Source organism: Cyprinodon tularosa, unplaced genomic scaffold (assembly GCF_016077235.1).
Source record: "Cyprinodon tularosa strain WSP-4 unplaced genomic scaffold, ASM1607723v1 ctg45, whole genome shotgun sequence".
Classification (NCBI taxonomy): domain Eukaryota; kingdom Metazoa; phylum Chordata; class Actinopteri; order Cyprinodontiformes; family Cyprinodontidae; genus Cyprinodon; species Cyprinodon tularosa.
In genome coordinates, this window is record NW_024039174.1 from 1086003 (window position 1) to 1108739 (window position 22737).

Consider the following 22737-nt stretch of genomic DNA (forward strand, 5'->3'; position numbering starts at 1 on the left):
TTGACTAGGCCACTCCAAAGTCTATTTGGATCCTTTTCCTGCAATAGAAGTTACGTTTGTTTCAGCTTAAGGACACAAACAGATTGACAGACTTCCTCCTTCCTGGTTCCATTCATCACAGAAAGTCTTCAGACGCCATGACAGAAAAACAGCCCCAGACCATCACCCTCCCAGCACCCTATGACGAATGCTTCTAGGATGTTCTTTTTCTATAAAATGTAATTTTATGATAGATTAAAAGAATATATTCTACTCTGGCCTTTTTTTTTTACTGAACCCCTCCAGCCACTTTTCTCCCAACAATGCATATATAACCACAAAATTGTTGCTCAGTAGAAGTTTGAGCTTTCTTTGGACCTTTCTTAATATAGTCGATAGACTGTTGTGCATAGATATTCCAGCGATTCTAGAACAAAGATACCAAAACCATACAATGCAGCAGCAATCATTCACTAACCAATATCTCTCTAATCTCCTTTCTTCCCCATATACTTTAAAATCTAGTTTGTTAACTTCCCCACTTCTAAAGACATAAACGCATTTGGCTGCTGCCATGTGATCAGCTAATTTAATTTTTTAATGAACAAACAATTTGACAAACACAAGTGAACATACTGTAATCCCTCTAGTGCAATGTTGTGCATTACTTTAACCATAAAATAACATGATTTAGTCAAAGAAATAGGTCTAAAACAAGCACAGAGGGATGCAGTAGAAGGGATATGTAAAGTAAAGATGGAGCCTGCTGGGACTCCTGGGTATCTTCAACCTCTGATGGTTAGAGACTTATACGGGTTGGATGGGAGTCAGTTGTTTGTTTTTATATGGATGCTGCAACAGGAAAATTATTAAAGGGAAGAATTCATGTGGTTTGTCTTGAAAAATTAAGCAGACTCTTTTTACAGAGCCGAACCATCTACTCCTCTGACTTAAATCAATAGAAAAAAAGTAAAATAAAAACATCCTTGCTGCATACTTTCTGAAAGTCATGTTTTTCTTTCTGGTAATTTTTGTCAAAGCGGAGCACCTGCATAGTCGTTGTTTTTCAGATATGTACGGAGGCACCCGCATGGATTTGCTCGTTGTAACGACTGCACTTGCAATTATGAGTTCAATTCTCACCAGGCTCATTCTGCTACTGCGCACGGGTACAGAGTAAAGTGCTTTGCATGAGAAACACTAAATAGCTCCTTCAGTCTGCTCGATGTAAGCTGTTTGGAAAATATAATGGTTTATATTAAAACAAATCAAATGCATTTATTTCACACAATGTAAACTCATATCAGTAGTTGTTACAGTTTCCAATTATCAACCCTTACATTAGTTTGTGTGCGATTTTAATGATAGCAGTATACAATGCTGTAGTTTTTTTTTTGGTCCTAGGCACATTTTTCTCTTGACCTGCCTCCACTGTGCAGAGGTGGGTTAGTTGTACACAGATGGAGAGAGCAAGATGAGCGACATTCCACAATTTCACCAAGATTCAATAGATAATGTATCTGCAGAGAGTCACTTTGCTGAACATCAGCAAAAAAATGTTGACTCTGCAAATTCATGACAACGTACAGTAAACGGCGGCTGCACGATGCTGCATAGGGCCATGTTTTACTGAAAGGAAAGGCTCTGAACGGCTCAGATATGACATGATGGGAAAAGTTTTCTCTGTGGCCCCAGTCAAAGTCATGGTGAAGCAAAAATACATCCCATCCAGTGTGACATAGCGGAAATAAATCATCTGAAAGGGCACATAAGAGGATCACTGGCTGCCTAGTCGTGCACAGTAAGAGCCCGATTTGGCTCTAATATTGACCTTATGAAACCATAAAGAAAGGTCAGCCAGCTAAGTCAGATTGTTTTTAACGTTGGATCATCTCTTTAAGACATTTCAGTAGGTGCAAATATTAGTCTGATGAGCTGTCAGCTCTGTTTAGCCTGACTTTGCCAGACTGGCGTTGTCTCTGCCCCTTGTCATCCCATTACGGATCACATGTAGTAGAAGCCTTGTTTTATTTCCACACATAAAACCTTCACTTAGTGTTGTGCAGAATATTTGGGAATTAAAATCTTTTTTTGCAGAACATCAGTAAAGGTGTTGATTACTTTTCTATGCCTTTTGCAGTTTGGTGAAAAGTTTACATAGAGTCACTTTGAGGAGCATTTAAGCTATTTCAGAATAAAAGAGAAGGAAATAAATTACATCCATGACAAATAATTTCCACAAGTGTTTAATTAATATCGTTACAAACACTTTACTTATTTGAGGCCATTAATGAGCTTCAGATATACTATTATTATTTCTTTATCATACCAGAAAGGACCCATGGAAATTTAAAGTCTAATTTTAAATAGGGTTGTCAAAAGTATCGATACTCAAAAAAGTATCGATACTGAAACATTGTTTCCTGATACAATACTCATTTTCAAAAGTATCGATACAGCCATCTAAAGTGCAGAATAGTGGAAAATGCACATTCTGAACACTGTGTGATTGAATAATTCTGTGCATTTTTCAGTTTGAGACTTTTTTTGGAACAGGTGCAGCTGCTGATTTTTGTTTAACTGGTTTGGCCAGTGTCATTGTTATGTCTGCATAACATAGCCAAGGAAGGAACACTTAATTTTAATTTTGTAAGTTTTTTATCAAGCTTGCTTAATATTGTGCACTGCATACAACCTCAAAATATTAGTCTTATTGTTTTTTTATTTATTTCTTGTATTTTTTTAGTAATGAAAATATTTCTGTTGAATTTTAGAGTCTTTGTTTTTATCCTTGTGGTATCGAAAAGAGTATCGAGTATCGAATATTTTACTTAGTATCGGTATCGAGTTGAAAAGTTAGTTTAGTATCGTGACAACCCTCATTTTAAACCTATTTAAATTCACTCAGAAAAACAGTTTCTATTAAATCTAGCTCATACTTTTATCCGTACTGTGAGGGCAAAATAACTGGATGCTTCTTTTTGCCAATTCAGTTAGAGTCGTCAACGTCATCAGTAGGAACCGATTTATGCCTGATATTTTAAGAACCTTCTGTAAGAACCAAGGTTCTGTGACAGACTATGTCTATAGCATAGGAGAGTTCCTAATGATCAGATTGTCATCATATATAAGGTGAATAGCAATGATCAGTTTCTCGGAAGCACCTTTGAGCAATGCCTTTAGCTTACACATTCTAATATCTGTTGAACAGTTCAGCTTTTAATTATCTAAACACCTGCTGCTGAACCTACAGTATATTTATTCAATTTTGCTCTATTAGCACATCATCCACAGCCTGAAAGATTTAGAAGGTCAGTAAAGAGAGCCCCACATTGTGTCTATCTACCTAAAGCAATAAAATCTTTTATTGCTTTAAAGGCTTCTGCATTTGTGCTGTGTCCTTTAAGGCCAGACTAACAACATGATCTAATGTCATGACTAAGGAGATATTCCATCAATAGCTCACTTACAGGAGATTTAAAGATTTTGCTTTTAGTACAGACAAAACAAAGGCAGATTTCCAAATGGCAGTAAACCTCTCATCATGTATCTGATAAGAGGTTAAAAATAAAAGAAAGATATGGCACCATATTTTATTTGCTCCAAGATGTCCAATCCAACAGATCTTTTAAGACCAAATATTTTAAAGCTTCATGAACCTCTGAGACTTAAAGTGAACTAAAATTGAAAAGAAGAACTCAGCAGAGGCATCTTTTTCCACCTGTTTAATGGTGGCGATCAATTCAACTGATTTTTTTGTATACACACCGGATTTTTACATGTCCACAACGGTTTAAGATCTGGGCTGATCTGATCTTTATAGTTCCCAAAATGTGGGTTTGATGTAGGTTTCGGATCACTATCCAGCTGGAATGGCTGATTTTTCAAAGCATCAGCTGTTTAACAATGATATGATGTTAAAGATATACACTCCTACATAATACGTTGTTCTACTTTATCATTAAACTTTTTTAGTCTTTTTATAAACTCATCTAGCTTGCAAATTTCTGTTGAACAAGAAGGATTTGGCTTTGGAGCATTGTCTCCTCAACTGCTCAGACACTAGTGTTACAGAAACTTCCATCTTATGATGTAGAGCTTCTAAGGTTATGAGTTTTTCTGATAATTCTCCGAAATTTCAAAACAAAATGTTATTTCTCCATGACTTTTAGAAGTATTTAACTAAGGAAGCATATATTTGACCCTGTATGTATACCTTTGAACCTGTATGGATAGAAGCAAATATATGCTTTATAATCATGCAACTCTGATTAACAGTATCGTTCAAAAGCATATTTAAAAGCTGCATATCAATACATGAATATCCACAAAGAGGCTGTTGTGTTTTTATTTTGTGTGATAAAGGGATTTGACTCTGCGTTCTCCCTAAACAGACAAAGTGCTGTTTTTTCTCAGCATGACATCATTCAGGTATCTATGTCCGTTAACGTCGAGCCTCCAGGCTTGAAATACACCCAATGTTAATTAAACCCTGCTGCTGGATTTTCCTGCACTGCGGTGACACCTTCCAGGCAGAAAATAAACAAATCAAGCCTTTGATTTTAAAAACTGCCTAATTCCATCTAGTTTTAATGCTTGGTTGAGGTACTAGAGAGTAATAATGATTACTGTGATAACCCAAACAATTAGGTAACAGGCAATAATTTCCAGTAATTGGTATTCCCTAATTAAGTTTTACATCTGCAGAACCCAAATAGGAGATGGAGGAAATGGAAATGAAAGTAGAAACTAATTAAAATGGAGGTGCCTAATACCAATGCGCTTTTTATCCATTTATTTTCTTTATCCCTCTGTTTCTCTCACTCTGAATTAATATTTCATCTAAAGTTCAGTGCTTTCCGCTTCAGTAGACAGTAAAATCACTGCTGGAAACAACATAGCTTTTGGTCACATCTCACTCTTTTCCGTTCTCTCTCTCTCTCTGTCTTTTCCCTTTAAAGTCCTCCTCGCTTTCAGTCTCACTATGCATTTCTTTGCTTTTTCTTAATCTTTAGCACTTGCTGTATTTTTCTGGGGATCTTTTCGTCTCTTTGCCTTGCAGGTGGAGGCAGAAGAGAGCCGTGACACTGGCTGGTTTTAACCAGTTGCAATCTTTTACTTTGCTCTTTCCCACATCAGCCAGTCCTTCAGCCTCAGCTTACCTGCCAGCCTGCCGCAGAGTCATGTTATCATTTGATCAGAGCAATGTAAAGCCAGTCACTGTACAGCTTTTTAGCCACTGGGTAGTGAGGGTGGGCTGCAGCTGACATTTCAACTCTTTTTATTACCTGGCAGCAATTTTCCTTCTAAGCTGCGTGTTTGCACAATTGTGCACTGCACAAGCATTCTCAACGCACAACATAATCTATGCAGTGCATAAAATAACACCCAAATCAAACTGTAACTTAATTAGACTTATAACATTTTTTCTGCATCATTTTTAAACTCTGCATCATTCGTTTTAACAACTTAAAACCAACAATAAAATATGAGAAGACAACTGGGTCTGTAAACAAGGAATTGCCTGAATATACAAAGACTGATAGTCGTCCCCTCCCTCGAATTCCATTACATCATATGGAGAAAGGGGGAACAACAACAACAATAATAACAATAAAAACAGAGAAAATATTCAATTTTATTTTATTTTGTTTGAGCTCTTATAGCATCTCAGCCTGCTAGAAATGCAAAAACGGCTTTATAAACAACTGTTCTAGTGCATGTTCTACCTACTTTTTCAAATATTACATTCAAATCAGTTTTATAACAGAAAATAATAGATTTATGAATTGTATTTGGATTGATATGTTTGATAAAGCTTCATTGTCCTTTAAAAAAAGGTCTGCAAATTTATTTATTCAGTGCATCAAAGGCCGCTTCAGACGCATAAATAAGAAAATCCAACAGCTATCCAAGATACTTACAGTTTAAGATGCACCTGTTCACCATGCAACACGACGCTCGTTTTTTCCAAGTAATGAAGCAAAACTGTAAACAAAGTCAATCTGCACATTCTCAGACGCGATGACTGCAGCACCTGGATGTGAGGAGCTAAAGGCAGGCATTTCAAGCATCCAGTGCTGATTGTGAAAGATCTAGTTTAATGAATCATATCAAATCAGCATCCAAAAATTGGCATATTTGGACGACCACTGGAGAAGTGACAGATATGAAAAATGTATAGAATTTATACAGGGTTCCCGCGGGTCCTTAAAAAGTCTTAAAAGGCATTGAATTCTTCAAAATAAAATTAAGGCCTTAATTGGTATTAAAAGGTCTTAAATCAGTCTTTCGTAGGTCTTAATTTTTAAAACATTATAAATAGGATTATTTTTATTATGATTTATTTTTGTAATCTAAATAAAACATTAAAATTGGCATTTTTTTTTATAAAAAAAAAAATAACGACTCACCATTATTGGTTCCGTCACGATAGCGGAACCAATAAAAGCGTTGTTGCGGCCGGGAAATTTGGGAGATGCGCCATTAACTTTTTGTCTGGAAAATGTTAGCAAGTGTAAATGTAACCAAAATTGTCTCCAGCCAAGAGTTTTCTCCATGGCTAAAACCAGGGAACATACATGAGGCTCAGTGGATTTTGTACAAGAAGCGATTCAAGCTCGGAACGATGGGAATTAAGGCAGTGGAGTCACACATGCGAAGCACGAAACAAAGCGTCAAAATCGAGTTACCGAGAAACAGCCAGTATTTCTCAGTTTTGTTCCGCCCTTGTCTCTGCAACGCCTCCACTTATCACCAAATCAAACATACTAAGAAAACGATACAAAGAAAAATAGCTGCAAAAAAGACTTAGCACTGGTTATGTTGTGGCTTTAAAACTTATTTGTTTTGTTCCCTGCTAAAACAAAGTTTGTGAACTCAGTTAAATAATTGTTCAAATATATCTGTCATTTGTGTGTTTTTAGCTTTCTTCCTGTATGGGAAGCTTTTCAAAATTTGAAACAGTGCAGTGGTTTATGTTAAAATAAACCTTTGGGTTAAGTTGTCGCAAGCAGGTTTTTTTTTTGTGTTTCTTGTGAATTTGGTCTTAAATTTTTATTTCAAGTGGCATTAAAAAGTCCTAAAAAGTCTTGAATTTAACTTTCCTTATGCTGTAGGAACCCTGTATATATATATAAATACCTATATATGTATAGATATACAGTATATAGATATTTTTGTGTTTGCTCACATTGGTCCTCAGTGTAATTATGGGACTTGTGTGTATGCCCAGATACATAATAATTTAGAGGGAACATTGTTTGACAGGTGTCATATATCTCAAATGACCAACCATTATATGAATTTTATGAAAACTTGAGATTGAATATAGACAGCTCCATCACTTTAAAGTTTAGTATAGGTGCACATAATACACACTCCAAAGTAAGAACCCTCAATAAAATGTTACTTTATGAACCACTCAGTGGTGCTGATCTGATATTGTATAATGTTTCATGATCTGAAAACCTAGCATATTGTTTAGAACTCCATTTAACCAGGAAAATAGAAGATGATGGAGTCACTGGTCAAACACTGAAACATCTACAGAACTGTAATTCTAAAATCATTTCAACATAATGACCATGATATACTTTGGTGGTCTTCATTGATATCAGTGTACAAACTGAACTCGTGGTGATACATATGATTAAATCAGCAATAAACAAAATCAATCCTCATCATATTTCCTGTCATTAACCCTTCTGTTCAAAGTCAATAGTACTACAGATAATGAACTGTTTCATTGGTGTTACCAATCTGAAAAGGCTTACAAATCAAGTTTGGACACAATTTAACCCCAGCCAGAGAAGTTCAGCATAAAAGGAGAAACCCTGACTAACAAATGAATAACCCAAGGAGTACATTAAAGAATTATCTAAGATGTTACATAGGAATCGAAAATAGTCAGAAGCACTACAGACATCCCCTGCAAACACTAAGGTCAGTATTTTAAAATTAAAAATAAGAAAGAAAGACTGGGGAGATTTGAAGGACTGAAAAAGGACAGTCAGAAAAAAAGATCCAGGCCCAGCTCACCTTTAAGAAGAACTCCTCTTGATGATTCCTTTTTTAGTTCTTACACAGTAAATTCCTCAGTAAATAAGCAGTGTCAAAGTACATTGACTCTTTAAGAGGTATTACAACAACTGGAGTAAAATATACACTACGTAGAGTTTTAATTTAACACTAATTCCGAGTGGGACCAAACGCACTCTAAAGTGTTACTTTAACACTGCAAAATGTTTTGTTTATTTGATTAGAAGCAGGAATAGAGAGAATGAACAAAAAAATTGGAAATACAGAGAGAAACTGTTATTAATGGCTGCAGCAATGCTAAAGTTATCTAATTTTGAGCCTCAGACCTTGGCTTAATTAAATACCCATTTTCTCGTCTTTTTCAATAATGCTATGTTCACACCGGACATGCAGGCGTGACAGAAGCATCAAGTTTACATGCAAAGTCAATGGTTGATGCGTGTTTCAGGTGTATTTTCTCACTTAAAAACATATTAAAACTACTTTATTACCACTGATCACAGCAAATATAGCTGCAAGGCAGAGAAAGGATAGTGAAGCTCCGCCCAACGTGTGTCAGACACACTTTTGCACCGCGCAGCCAGAGCAGCAAAGCTGCTTCAGCCACGCGTCAGAACTAACTGATACAAGCAGCAAAAATGAAGCAGCAGACGCGATTTTGCTGCTTTTGCTGCGTCTGGTGTGAACGTAGCATAAGGTCACTAGATTTTATCTCTATTTTAAAATCTTAAAATGATTAGTTATTAAATCTTGCATTTGAATGAATGTTGTTGAACACTCAGTCCCTACTTTTCACAGGCCTCACATGTCTTGAAAATACAGACTTCCTTCAACCCAAGAAACTTCCTTCTAAAATCTTTCTCATTTATCAGCTCCTTCCACCTGTGCAGGCGCATGCATATGTCTGGTGCTGCTCAAAGTGCTGACTTTCAGGTTTTCAGTTAGCACCTCCAAAGGCTCTTCACCTCCACCTCTCCATTCCACTGCACTGCCAGAAAGGGGAAATGCGTAGTTTTTGGTGTCTGTACTTTTAAGAGGGCAGACTGTGATGACACTTGGCAAATAGGTGATCAGCCTTATGTATAAACCTATGTACAATTCTTTGCTTAAGAAAATGTATTTAACTATTAGTGGAGGTAATAATGCACCAAGAGTAACTCATATGTAAATGCAGTCATTTATTTAAGGCAGTAAAAAAGAGAAATTGTTACATAATGTCCCTTTAAGTGTTCCTCCACACCGGAAGAGATAACCCCCCTCTCTGTCTGACCTAGAAGGCTTTAATAGTTAGATCTCCAGCATATTTGACAATTGACTTCAGCATTAAGTCAATAATGACTCAGTTAAGCTCTTAGTATTGGTCATTTTGGTCATTTTTCCTGCTATTTTTCACATCCCCCAACCTTTTGTTTGGCACAGACTGTTTTAATGTCAAACAATATTTTCACAGAACAGTCTGTAGCTGTAGTACTGTCTGGTCTCCATTGGTGCTTTTAAATTAAGCCAGCAAAAGAAAACAGCCTGCTAACTTCTCACAATACACTGTAACAATAAAATTGTTTGGTCTACTTAAAAAAAAAATGCTTTAATTGGTAACAAGCAATTAGATTAAGTTATTCCAACTTGAAATTGGAACATAAACTGAACTTAATTATCTAACTTGTTTCCAAGCAACATATTATATAATAATTTAACATAAATGTAAAGCAAATTAAAACTTATCTTTTCTTACTTTTTCAACTCAATCATATGATTTAGCTAAAAATAAAGTCATACTCTTTAAGAGTATGACTTTTTAGCACTTAATTCAATTTTCATAAAGGGTAAAGTAACCCAACAGATCAATCTGACATTGCTATGGTGATTTGACATAGTAGACTACAAAAAGGAACATGTATATAAATACTCAACAAATGAAAAAAACAAAAACAAAAAAAAACAGATACCATACCACTGGTGGCCGGCCCATAGGGGGCGCTGGGGCACCGCCCTCCCTTTTAAGAAGAGAGAAACATAAAATATATTTTTACAAATTAACTCATAAATGTCAGCTTTACTCTATAGAGTGTGTACCTATAAGCAAAACAAATTATATAAACTACATTTCCCTATCTACTGTCATTCATTTGTGAATTTCTACAGACAGACTCCTATCGTCTCTGTCTTGGGGCTCTGATCAGACTGCCCCACATGTGGAGAGAATCTGCCAATCATGTACTATTGCTAGGTCAATTTAATAATTTAATGGCCAATCAGCGTCTCAGAATTTTATGGTCTTGGGGCGCTGAAAATACTGCCCTTTAACAAGCTTCTGCACCCAATGCGCAGTTGCAGACAATTAGAGGGACGATGGCAAACGTAACGAGCGAGGTGCAACTTCCACCAAATTCGGTGAGATCCTTATTTATCTACCCGTTTGCCAGAAGAACATCCCTGTTGTAGGATATGAAAATTTCATGTCATGGTTATTGTGACCAAAATCATCACTGTTACTGTTATTATATAGTAAATTAAATCATTACTGTTAAATTGTATTTATTGTCCAATTGTTTATTTGAATTCTTATTCTGGATTAGTTGGAGACATACACTAGGCTATATCAGCCCCACCAAAAATATTTTTCACAAGCCGCCAGTGTACCGTACATAATGTCTTTTGAAACAATACAGAGATTTATTTAAAGGATATTTGTAGTTTTAAATCCTTTTCTTTAAAAAGTGGATCAGAGTTAAATTTTTTAAAGATCATAAAGGCAGTGGTTGATATGAAAGTAAACTAGTGTTCAGTCACTTATTTTTCTGAAGGTCCAAACAAGTTAGTTATAAATGAATATTGAAGTTTATATTTATGAATATTATATGGTGTTTTAATTATAGATCTGTAAAGCGTAAAAACCTTGTGTAACACGTTAATAATGCAGGATCGTTTTCATTCCCTTACGATGTTAAAGGTCTTGTTTTTTAAAGGGTCCTGTTCATTTTCTCATTAGTAAAATTTCACAGTTTGACTAAATCTGGCACTGTTATGAGTTGTCTCTGACTTGATGGTTTTTTTTTGGTTTTTTTTACCACTGGCAAATCTTGTGGGATGTTACACTCAGCTGCAGGCAGCAGAAAGACACTAGACTAGGTCTGCGTTGGCACCTCAGTGCACCCACGCCTGCAAGCTTTAGGGCACCCATTCACACAGTAATGGATTATCGGACACGAACACACACTCGGGCACACCTCACATTTTATTCCTAGTCCATAAGGCGTGTGAACTGAGCTCGGTAATGGCTAATGGCCTACCTCTGTACACGGCAAGTTAAACAGCAGCATGCAGTGCTGCGCAAGGCTTGCCCTGGAGCAGGAAAGGAATGAAATCCTCTCTATTTTCTTATTAACCCCCTGAGTACTGAGAGAGAAGGCATCACTTTCACTTACTGCCTTCATTTTAATGTACCCCCACCGAGCCTTTAGAACGGAAAAAAAACACACAAAAAGCCAACTCTCTAGACGGCTGTTACAAGACTCTTATTCATCCCTCCTTCATCTGTCTCTCTTTGTGATGCCTAAATCACATGGTGCTGGTCTTGATCATCCCCTAAGTCTCTCTGGCCTTTTCCCTTAAGCTCTCTTGGGTATAAATACCTCTGTGATGGACTGCCCCTAAACGAATGCAAATTTTATTCAGGCTATTTTCAAAACCACTGCATGTGCTTTAGCCAGCTAGACATTTTTTTAATGACTTTGCTAACTCGAAGCCTTCAGCCACCAGCAGCATCACAAGAAACATGCCTCCTCTGGCTCAGATAAGATGCGGCGGAGCCCGTCCTCTTATTATTTTGTTATATTTCCACTTAACCCTCTCTCCCTCTCATCTACAAGTGCTTTTACAGCAGTGTCCCTTGTCCACACTTGTCTTCAAGATGTGTGGTTTCTCACTCATTCTCTGTTCTGGTCTTCATATCTCTCTTACATTATGCATTTTTATTTCAGATTCATTTGAATTTTTTTTCAATCACGCCTTCTTCACTGAAAACACACCACCTTTATCTTGCACTTTATTAATTTGGGGTCTTTTCTACACTTTTGAAACTGTATTAAATAAAGATGCTCCAATTAAAACCCATCACGTGTCACTTTGGTTCATTGCTTCTAGTACTTTTTAAAATTACTAACTAAACTTAATTTTTTTTAAAGGAAATCTTATATTTATATATTTAACAGCTATACTCAATATGTTAATCCTTTACCTTAAAATGGTACCTATCTAAAGGCATATTTATTGGAAAGTAATTATATTTATATGTTAGTATTACCTTTTGAAAATCACAAATTTGATGGTTTAGTTGAATTTATTAGAATATTAGAACATGTCAGTTTTCAGTATAATATTTTAGCAATTCTGTAAAGTCACAAAAAACATCCAATAACATCTACGTAGAAGAATATCTGAAGGAACCTGAGAATCCAAAGAAATCATCAGCTGCTGTCTCTCTTAGTGACATTTCAATGCAATATTTGGTTCTTAATTTCTGCTTCTAAGTATCTAACCTATCTCTAAAAAAAGGTTTAGCAAGAAAAAGTAGATTTTGCACACCCTCAATGAAATTGATAAGAGTGTGTCTTACTTTGTTGCAAAATCCGACTGAGGTTTCATGGGAAACCAAAGCAGGTGCAGTTTCTTCACACTTCCTCAGGGTAATAACTGAATGCAGCTTTTAGCCCTCTGGGAACTTAACCCTTAGGCTGGTGATTCCTCACTGACCGCTGAATGTCAAGGTGTTTTTTCACTGGACTATAAGACTGAACTGTAAACTTTAAGCAATAGTAACCTTGACCGATAAGTGACTTATTGTCAGTTTTGCAAGGGAAAGCAATAGAAGTTTGTTAGAACTTAGATTGAAGGGTGAACAGAAACAAAAACGTACATCGGACAAAAGCATTGGAACCCAATCCAAGTCCATAAAGCTTGATAAATCCAATTTGGCTTCTTCAGTTTTTCCCATTCGTCACCATCTGCCTCACCACAGAAAATGAAGCCCACCACTATGATGTATGTCATCAGGTGCCTACACTGTACCTATTCAATAAACTACCCTTCAGTTCTTCAGGAAGAGGCAGTTACAAAGCACTGAGAAACAATATCCATATGCCTGAGAGCTGCAGCCTAATTTACAGATACCAGTATCCAATCCTTTAGAGAATAAAAAGACATTAAGGCATTTTAAATTACACAAAGTGCAATAAGGTTGTAAACTATTTATGGATTAGTTCTGAGTAATTTTAAAAGGATAGCCAGTTCTTAACTGATAGAGAAGAAGAAGAAATTTGCTTTGAATATGTTTTTTGACAGCTATTTACAGGTATCTACATTTCAGTTCATAATTAATACATGTGTTGACATGGCAATAAAAGATGATAAAAGATTATGGAAGATGTTAAACATGCAAAAACAATAAAAAGACTGTTTCATGTTGTTACGCAATTTAGTTGACCCCCAGTTTGGAACAGTCCTGGGGGAATTGTTACGGGCTACTTGAGACGACAAAGAAAGAAAGTTGTTTTTTTTTTCTTTAAGGATGTGCCCATACACAACACAGCAGCACTGACAATCCTTTTTCAATGGGACAATTATAGCCAGTAGAACTACATTAGTGAGATATTATGAACATGGCTGACATGTCGATGCTGCTTTTTCACAGCTCGGCTTAATGGCTTTACCTGTGTGAACAAAAGCAGAAAACAGGCCATCCAAGCTCTATTTTAAACCCAAGGTGTGATTTTTTTATCACAAGCCAAGCTCAGCTGCTTTTTGAGCTTCTTGATTTGTTCCCTTACCACTCACCTTTTCCTCTATCCTCTTTAGCCATTTCCCTGGATAAATCTCTTAGCCTCCCTCCCTCTCTACCACCCAGTCCATCACAGGTGGAAATGATGTATGGCTTTTGTTGCCAGCTGCTCTCCAGTGTGAACAGAAAGCTGATAATGACTAGGGCTAGCCTACTTTACTATCATCACACCCCCTCTGTCGCTATTCTCCTGAGCGCTCCCCGCATGTGACAAGTATGCATTAGACAGAACAAGACTGGAAAAGTTCAGTCTTGGTGTGTATGTGCAAAAAAAAAAAAACCTGGAGCATTTTGTGTCCTACTTTACCACACAATTCTCTAGATCAATAAGAACCGCACGCTCTGATTTGTAAATAACTTTGTTAATTTGCTATCTCATTAGTAACAGGCATGTTTATGCTCGAACTGCCTTCGTTGCAGCCTTCTGGTGTTATGTCAGTCCCAGATGGTAGGCTTGGTAGTCATGCCACATAAACTGGCATTTAGCATTTAGTTATTGGCACTTTGTTTCGATTTAGTGAGCCGACTCCTATGCGACTACGTGGGCTTTGACAAACTCTGTCTTCAATTAAATATATATTTTTGAACAATCTGTGCTCTCTGATTGCTTTCATATGCTTTACGATATAATATTAAAGGTTTTATAGTGACCTGCTAATGCATTAAAATCCTAACTTGTACTGTGATGGTGGTACCAATAGTTATACTGTCAAAAACAGTAAATCACCTAGATTGGTAGCCAAATGGAGTGGTCTGGTTTATTTATAGAACAGTGGCAAGAATGAATCCTTTGTTGAAAGAAAAAGAAAATGAGACCCTGCATTATTATGCACGGTCATGTAATGAATGGTCAAACCAAGATCTAATTGAGAATCAGTGGGTTGACTTGAAAATAACAAAGAGGCTCTCAAACTAATTTGATTCAGCTCAGGCTGTTGTTGTGCAAAGTAAAGTTGACAAAAAAATGTCAATCTCTAGATGTAGAAAAACTGGAAGTGACATCCCCTAAAGACCTGCAGCTGCGGGGGGTTTCAAAGTATTTATTTAGGGGGTATGATGCAAATAGTCATTTGTTTTAATTAGTAGTTGCTTTGTGTTGGTCTGTCACATAATATCCTGAAAGAACGCAGCAAATTATTTAGTAATAGAGTAAAAAGAATGTCAGGGGGTTTGAATAATTTTGCAATGTATGGTGGCAATAGTTTTCTAAAGTGGTTAAAAAATCAGGAGTTTTAATTGTCATCATGTAACCATAACAAAATTTTACTGAGATGGCATCTCATAATTCAAATAATTATACACACATAGGTTTTATACATACATTAAGTGTTTTTAATAATGTTTAAAACACCTATCAAAAAAAACTTTGTCTCCTTCCACATGAATCCAAACGTTAAAAAAATGTGGCATGTAGTGTTTGTATAAAGTGCATTTTGTGCTAAAACAGTCCATCAAGTAAAGAGTAGTTTAGCTCTCCTTCAACTGAGGTTTATTTTCAACTAACTCATGACTTAAAAAAGGGGGGATTTCAGTTCTCTATAGGTCCAGGTTGGTTAAGGTACCTTTCATTCCTCACTGATGCAAACTGCTTTTTAAATGTTAACAGGCATGTTGAGTATTCAAATGTGTCTGATAATCTGAAGCAGGTCGGTTTGATGGCAAAGCATAAACAGAAGCCTGTAAAGGGCCACATACTTTTTCACTGCACCATTCTAGTATCTTTTCAGAATCTTTATCAAATTATTTGCAACTCAGACTGTTTTTGTTTGCTGTTGTGGCAAATGATTTTTTAGCGAGCAGCTGTGGAACAGCTATGAAAGATTTTTATTAGAATGTTTACATTGTGAACATCTGAGTCATGCCTCCAGCAAATCTTAAGTATCATGTCGAATCAAACCAAAACTACGAGGTTCCTTTTTTTTTTTTTTTTTTTTTTTACGGAGAAACACTTAACCACATGAAAAGAAACGCAAAATGTTTTTTCTTTAAACAAAAAGCTTTCTTTTGTCAGTCAGATAAAATATCATATGCAATTGGCAGATTATGCATTATTATATGCATTAGGTGCAGTTTTGAGACATAGTATAATTAAACATAGAGTAATCACAAATCTATTAACCATTTAACTGTAATTATGTGATAAAGGACCTGTAATTAGTTATCCTGTGTTGTTGGACTTAAAAGCAAAAAGGCCACACATGCATATAAATCACTTAATCCCCTTTATTTTTCTTTTTTCGTTTAGCTTGCGATTTGATGTAAATGCATTGAAAAGAGCCATTATACCTTTGACATCACAGATTGATAAGCGCAAAGGGGTCCTTGACTTCCTATTAGAGTACCTTGAGAATATTGCTGAAATGAGAGCGGAGTCTAACTCTGAAAAGAAATAGAAAATCAGGCAAAGAAATAAGTGGCCTAAAGAGCTGACTGGAAGGCAGTGAACAGTTATAGGGGCAGCTTATGGTCCCTGGAAGCTTAAGGCCAACACCAGGTTTATTGCTCCTGTCACTGTTAATGCTCAAAATGTGTGGGAAGGAAAATGGTGTGGTTCTAGCAAGCAGAACCATCTATAGTTTGCAAATCCTTGTAAAATAAAACCCTCATCTTATTTACAGATGAAAGGTTTATTTCTGTTTTTGTAATTTTATTTATTGCTTCAGTTTACAGAAATCCTAGACGTCTTACAACTTTTCTTTTCATGTCTGTTTGGTTTAAGTCATTTATCATGTAGCATTGTGTTTTTCTATTAATTGATGGTACAGTACTATGCAGTGATCCAGACAATTAGGCACTAAAGGCTTTTATGCAGGTAGATCTAGCTCTTGCATCACTGCACCTATTATCCTAGTCTTGTCACAGTTTGTCTTTTAATAATTGACCTGATTAATTTAATGTCTTCAAAACCCACTCTGACAGTATCATATAATCGAATTTTTGTGTCTGTGGAGTATTGGAGTCATTATTTTGAAAAAACTCTAGGGTAGATGTCAGAGTGAGAGGACAATTACAGGATAATTTCTTAAATATTGAAAAATTTTCTTTAAGTCAAAAATGTGAAAGAGTTTAAGTCATTCTATTTGTAAATAATTTTTTTTCTTCCAATTTTGGTTTTACCGTCGTACAGTTGCACTTAAACGTTTACATACCCTTCCAATAAAGACAGAATAAAACGTGTTACAAGTAAAATGAAAAGAAATTGACAAAAGTAATAAAAAAAATGTAAATAAAAATAAATATATATATATATATATATATATATATATATATATATATATATATATATGCAGTCTTTTATGTATTTATTTATTTTTTTTCCTAACTGCCAAGGGGTGGAAGTCAAAAATTTGGAAATAAAAGAATAAGGGGTAAATTTTCATTTAGCATAATCAAATGCTAGCAACAGGCACAAAAGAGAACAGATGTCCCAAATTCACACATTTTGACATTTAATTGCCGCATTAAAGCTGTCTAATTAATGAAGAAACTCCTGAAATAAAGAGTTGACAAAGTCCCATCTTTCATTAAAAGCACTTACTGCCGCGAGCCAACAAGCTAACGGTAGCTAACGTTTGTCTTCGTCCCTACTCTAGGGGTGATATGATGAGCTCCCCCAACAGGCTTCGTTTGGGACAGTTCAGTAGATATCAGCGGCTTATAGCCTGGTTCAGCTTCTACATGTACATTTTGAGTAAAAAAATAAAATAAAATATGTGGGTGTGGCTTTTAGTGCTATAATGTCCAGAAAACACTGTATACGTACAGGCCATTTACAATCATATTATTTGGTCAACAATTTTTTTATACCCTCTGACTTATTCATTTTCTTTTCAGAAAAAGTATATCCTTAAAACCCTTCTGATGTTTTTTTCAAGGTTCAAATCACTACATAAAGATTACACGGTATAAAAGTACAACAGAAATATCAAAATAACATAAAATTGGCCACAGATATCTGTCATTTTCAAGCATCAAATGTATGGATAAAAAATAACAGCTTTGAACAGAATAAACAAAATCTGAAACATGAGTAAATGACCCAAAACTGTCATCTGTAAATTGAAATTGTTGGTCACAGCTAGAGTGGCAGGAAAAATGCAGCCACCATGACCAAAAAAAAAAAAAACAGACAGAACATAAAGTCAGAAGTTGAAGTAACACAAAATGCTGGATGATAGAAAATTGGATGATAGAGGTACAATATAGAACTGATTAAAATGTGTCTGTATGTCCTCCAGCAGCCTAAGCCTATAGGAGCATTACCATAGAGAAAACTAACCTAGGCAACTTTAACTGTAGGATGTCAAAAACGAATTTTATGTCTAACAGGGTGTCTGTCTCACATACTAGAAATATAAATTGATTACTGCTCATGTGTCAAAAACAAGCTGTTTGTTTGTGTTGCTTTGGGTTCTTTCTGTCATGTAGAGTAATCTGTATCACATCTCAGTCACAGCTGACAACTACCCTGCTGGAAACAAATAAGCTTTTGCCTCTCACCTTCCCTTTTTTAATAAAACAAATGATAAGAGATGAGCTGCACACATACGAGTGGCTAGAAATGTTACTCCTTGTATATAATACACAATTTCTCATAGGTTGTTGTTTGCATTGATTTTGATTTGTGTTGTGAGATATGGTAACCAAAGTCAAAACCCCAAAGAAAGTGGTTTCAAGAAGGGAAAACGTCTCTTTTTAATTCAACGGTTAGAAAAACTAAGCTATTGCCTTCTCTGCCACCATTTTAACTTTAGCTAATAATGTCTACAGTCTATGAGACTTGTACGAGTTTCTAAATATTCAACAGGCAGAAAAAAAAAACAGATATTAATTTAGAGATTTTGGTTAAATAATTTCTCCATCTGCAATCACACACTTGGAATTTGATAAGACTAAAAAAAATTCATCTATAAAGCCAGAGTTGGCTAGGACTGCCACTTTTTGCTGATATCGTGTGTCTTAATCAGGAGAGTGTGTTTCAAAACCTGAAGCCTCTTATTTTGTAGATAATGTAGTTCTGCTGTTAAGATATTCAATCCATTACCTTTAGCATAAAGAAAAGTATGAAGCATTCAGGATAAAAGTTAGCTCCTCAGAGTCTCCAGTAGGAAAGGGTGGTCTGATCCTGGCCAGAAGTGGGTCTTGGGATCTCAACAGAGGAATTTAAATATCCTGGTTAAAAGGATGATCTAGCAGGAGAATGTTAGACAGACCAGACTGTCGTCCACCACAATTCATGCTTAATCAATCATTTTATTTTGTTGTATTGAAGAATGTTCGGTGTCAAAGCTCCTACTTTACAACATTCCAACGGTTAACTATGGTTCATGAGATATGGATCATAATGGAAAGAACAAGATCCTGGATAAAAGTGACACAAATGTAATTCCTCTGTAGGATGGCTGGTCTCAGCCTTAGGAATTGGGTAAAATAATGTAGCTATTCCTCCAACACCTTAGTAGAAACAGTTGAGGCGGATTGGACAGTTAAGTAAGTCTCTATAGGAAAAAAAACCCAGACCAGACCCAGAATGAGAGTAGGAATGTTGTCTTTGTCACCTGAGAATTCCTTAGAACCCCATAAATTAGGCCATCGGGTGTTACTGCAGAGAGGTATGCCTGGGGTTTTCCTTCTGGACCTTCAACTGCCAAGATCCAGGCTTGAATAGGCAAAAGACAATGAACAGATAAATATCTCCCCCATAATGCTCTTGAAATTCAGAAAATATAAGCAGTACAGGAAATTTACACCAAATATGTAAACAGGTTATTATATTTCATCAAGCTGCATGGAGTTACTTATCATTCCCGCAAAATAAGCAAAAAGAGTCTTGATATCACAATATCTATTGTTGGGGGAGAACCATATAGTTTATGACTCTGTAAAAAAGAAAAAAAATGGAGTTGGAGAAAGAAATGGTTTAAATCCATGAAATAGGCTTTTGATAATAATAATTACTGGTAAGCAAACACTCCACAGTTGTACCACTATAAACATCCTGAGGGAGGACTTTCACTGCCAATAAACACTTTGACATTTGAACCACTAAACCCGATTTTCAAACTGAAGCAAAGTCCCTCTTTGTTCTGTTGTAATGTTAACACATTTGCAGAATTTACCTGGCTGCCTGTTGGCACTGATACTGCCTTGTTGAACGCTATCTATCTTTTATCCTGTCATCCTGACGTGTTTGTTGAGACGTTATTCTCTCTGGTATTTACAAGTCTGATCTGATTCCTTTAGTTTTAGCAGAGGAGATAACAGCCGATGTTCGATGTTGGTGAGCCGAGCCTGTTTTCTCGATTTCTTCTTTTCCCACAGACCATGTTTTTGCCCGTGGCAGCTCTGTGTGTGTGGGTAAGATGAAATGAGATGTCTAAATAATGTGTGAATTCACACTGACATGGGAATATGTAGTTTTTAAGCCTTTAATGCTGCCTTGTACCTTGTATTTTTATCACCAATCTAATGTAAATTGCAAAGCCAGCAAAAGAATATATGAAGTTCTACTTTAATGTGCACAGTACTGGAAAAATGTGTGTTTTAACATAACAGTAGCAGACAGGAAAATCTCCTGTTATCTGAATGAATGCTTGTTAGAAGAAATGGAAAGCTCAGGGACTAAAAAGAAGATGATTGCAATGAGTAGGTGGCTCAGTTCATCAAGTTTAAAAAGGAGGTGGTCTGAGAAACTCCCTCTCTGCAGTCTATTTGTTTGCTTTATTACCTCTTCCCTGTCTTCTAATCCCAGTGTCCTTTAATTTAGTTATTTTAACAGCAGATTTTTCCGTCCTTTAATAATGGCACAGCGGTAAGCACTCAAACCTATACTCCTCTTTATCCCTCACCTTTATCCGCTGTGCTCATTTTAAATTAATAGCTGCCTTATCTGAGGGAAATGTTGTAAATATTGGCTCAGCACAGATGTGGAAATCGTTTCGAGGACATAACGAAGCATTTAGGTAACAAATGAATTGTATCAGCACTAATGACGTGATGCAGTTCGACTCCGATTGTCACATTTGAAGCTGGAAATAAACGGAAGGCATTTAAGGCGGAGCCTATCAGGTTAATAGCAGCAGTTTCCAATAAGACCAGTGGTGATTAAACAATTCAACTTAATGCTGGATTATTAATGAATATAAATATGATAATATGAGTAAAAATGTAAGCAGCAATCTAAAGTGTGCTGAAAGCTGGTGTACAGTATTACATAGGATTTAGATGTATTTTACCCAAAGCATAATTAAGATATAAGATTGGATGGTAATTATAATTATATAAAAGAGAATAAATATGAAGCATGGTGTCAAAACAGTTTTTGCTGAAGTGTTTTTAAAAGCTGATGAAGAACTGAAATACCAATCATGTTTTTTAAACTGTATGTATTTATATCTCTGCTCATAAATATTTAATCAGTTTATTATTAATGTTTTCAAATGTATTTATTTATTTATTTACATTGAAATGCATGTCTGTCATTCACTCATTAATCAAATGTATAGCATGAAGTTCAATCACCGTTGACATATGATTAAAGTCTTCAAGACGACTACATAAGCCAGTTCATACACCAAGTTATATAGAACCTTAGTTTCAGTGTTTGGAAAGCGGGAAAGATTGGCTCCAAGAAAGTCTACAGAATATTGCTAATATGCCAGGTTTTTCTATTTAAAAACCTTTTAAAATTCTATGCAATCTTTATTATCTTTAGTCCAGCATCGATGAAATTTAACTTTCTTACTCAGAGAACAACAAATCACTAAAGAACGTTCAACGATCTGACTTTTGCTTATTTTGTGGACGTCTACCACTATCCCACTTTATGACAGAATTGTTTGCTCACAACTTGCCAAAAACAAGTTTACCTATCGATCTATCAACAGAACCATCATATTCTATCTGTCTGTCTATCTGCATTTTATAGAAATAATTTTGATGCAGTGCAGATAAATACATTATGATTTAATTGTGATTTATTCAGGGTTATCAAGGTTATGGAACAGTTTTAAAGTTACTAGATGTGCATTTGAGTTTAAATGGTAGGAAAGTTACATCTACATTTCAGCCAAATATAAATATTTATAGTATGCAGTTCATAGGGAAATCATAGGGTGTACAAAGCTTAGGCAAGAAGAAAAAAGTTGGTTTGAATGTAAAACTTTTAGCTCCTAAAAATGTAAGAATATTTGAATTGTATATCTTAAGTGTGGAGTTTAACCCATAGCTTTGCTTGGCTAATGGATGCATCATGTGTTTGCTCTCAGGCATGTGGTCCTTCTCCGTGTCTGAACTGGCCATCCCAGGCGCCGAGATCGGACGCATCTCCGCGACTGACGCTGACCTGGGCGAGAATGCCAAGCTGGAGTATACCATCCTGGAAGGAGAGACGGGGGATACCTTCAACATTACCGGTGTGAACCAGGAGGCGGTTATCATTCTCAACAAGGTAAGAGATGGAAGCACAAGGCATTCCTAAATGGAAGAGGGAGCAGTTGTTTTTTGTGGGTTTGGAGGTTTGGAGAGTACAGGCAGAAGAGGAGCAGATGATGAGAGGATGACACAGGTAACGTGGGAAGGTCTTTAGAGGAAAGCTGTTTTGAGTCGAGGCATTGCTAACAACATGTTCTCTAAGCCCATTAAAGTAGAATTACCTGGATATAAACAGAAAACACTGTAAGCTTGTAAGATTTTACACACTTCATCAATTAGCAGCCTCCTCACTCATTTTTTTTTTTAAACCAGCTAATCTGTATTCATCCTACCTTGTCTCTGAATCCTTCCCCCTTCATTTCTGAGCCTTTTGATGGCTTTCTGACAACAACAAGCTCAATTTCTTGCTTGATTCATTCGCAATGAACCAGACTCTCTTTTCTTAATCA

At 36.0% G+C, this 22737-nt stretch overlaps 1 protein-coding gene across 1 annotated transcript in view; it reads left to right on the forward strand.

The window, feature by feature from the left end:
- The window catches only part of LOC119793340, a 269987-nt gene that overhangs the window by 191249 nt on the left and 56001 nt on the right, over positions 1–22737 (forward strand). Inside the window, exon 7 of the mRNA XM_038300477.1 lies at positions 22123–22304. Coding sequence (XP_038156405.1) covers positions 22123–22304 — 182 coding nt within the window. The remainder of the gene's footprint in view (positions 1–22122; positions 22305–22737) is intronic.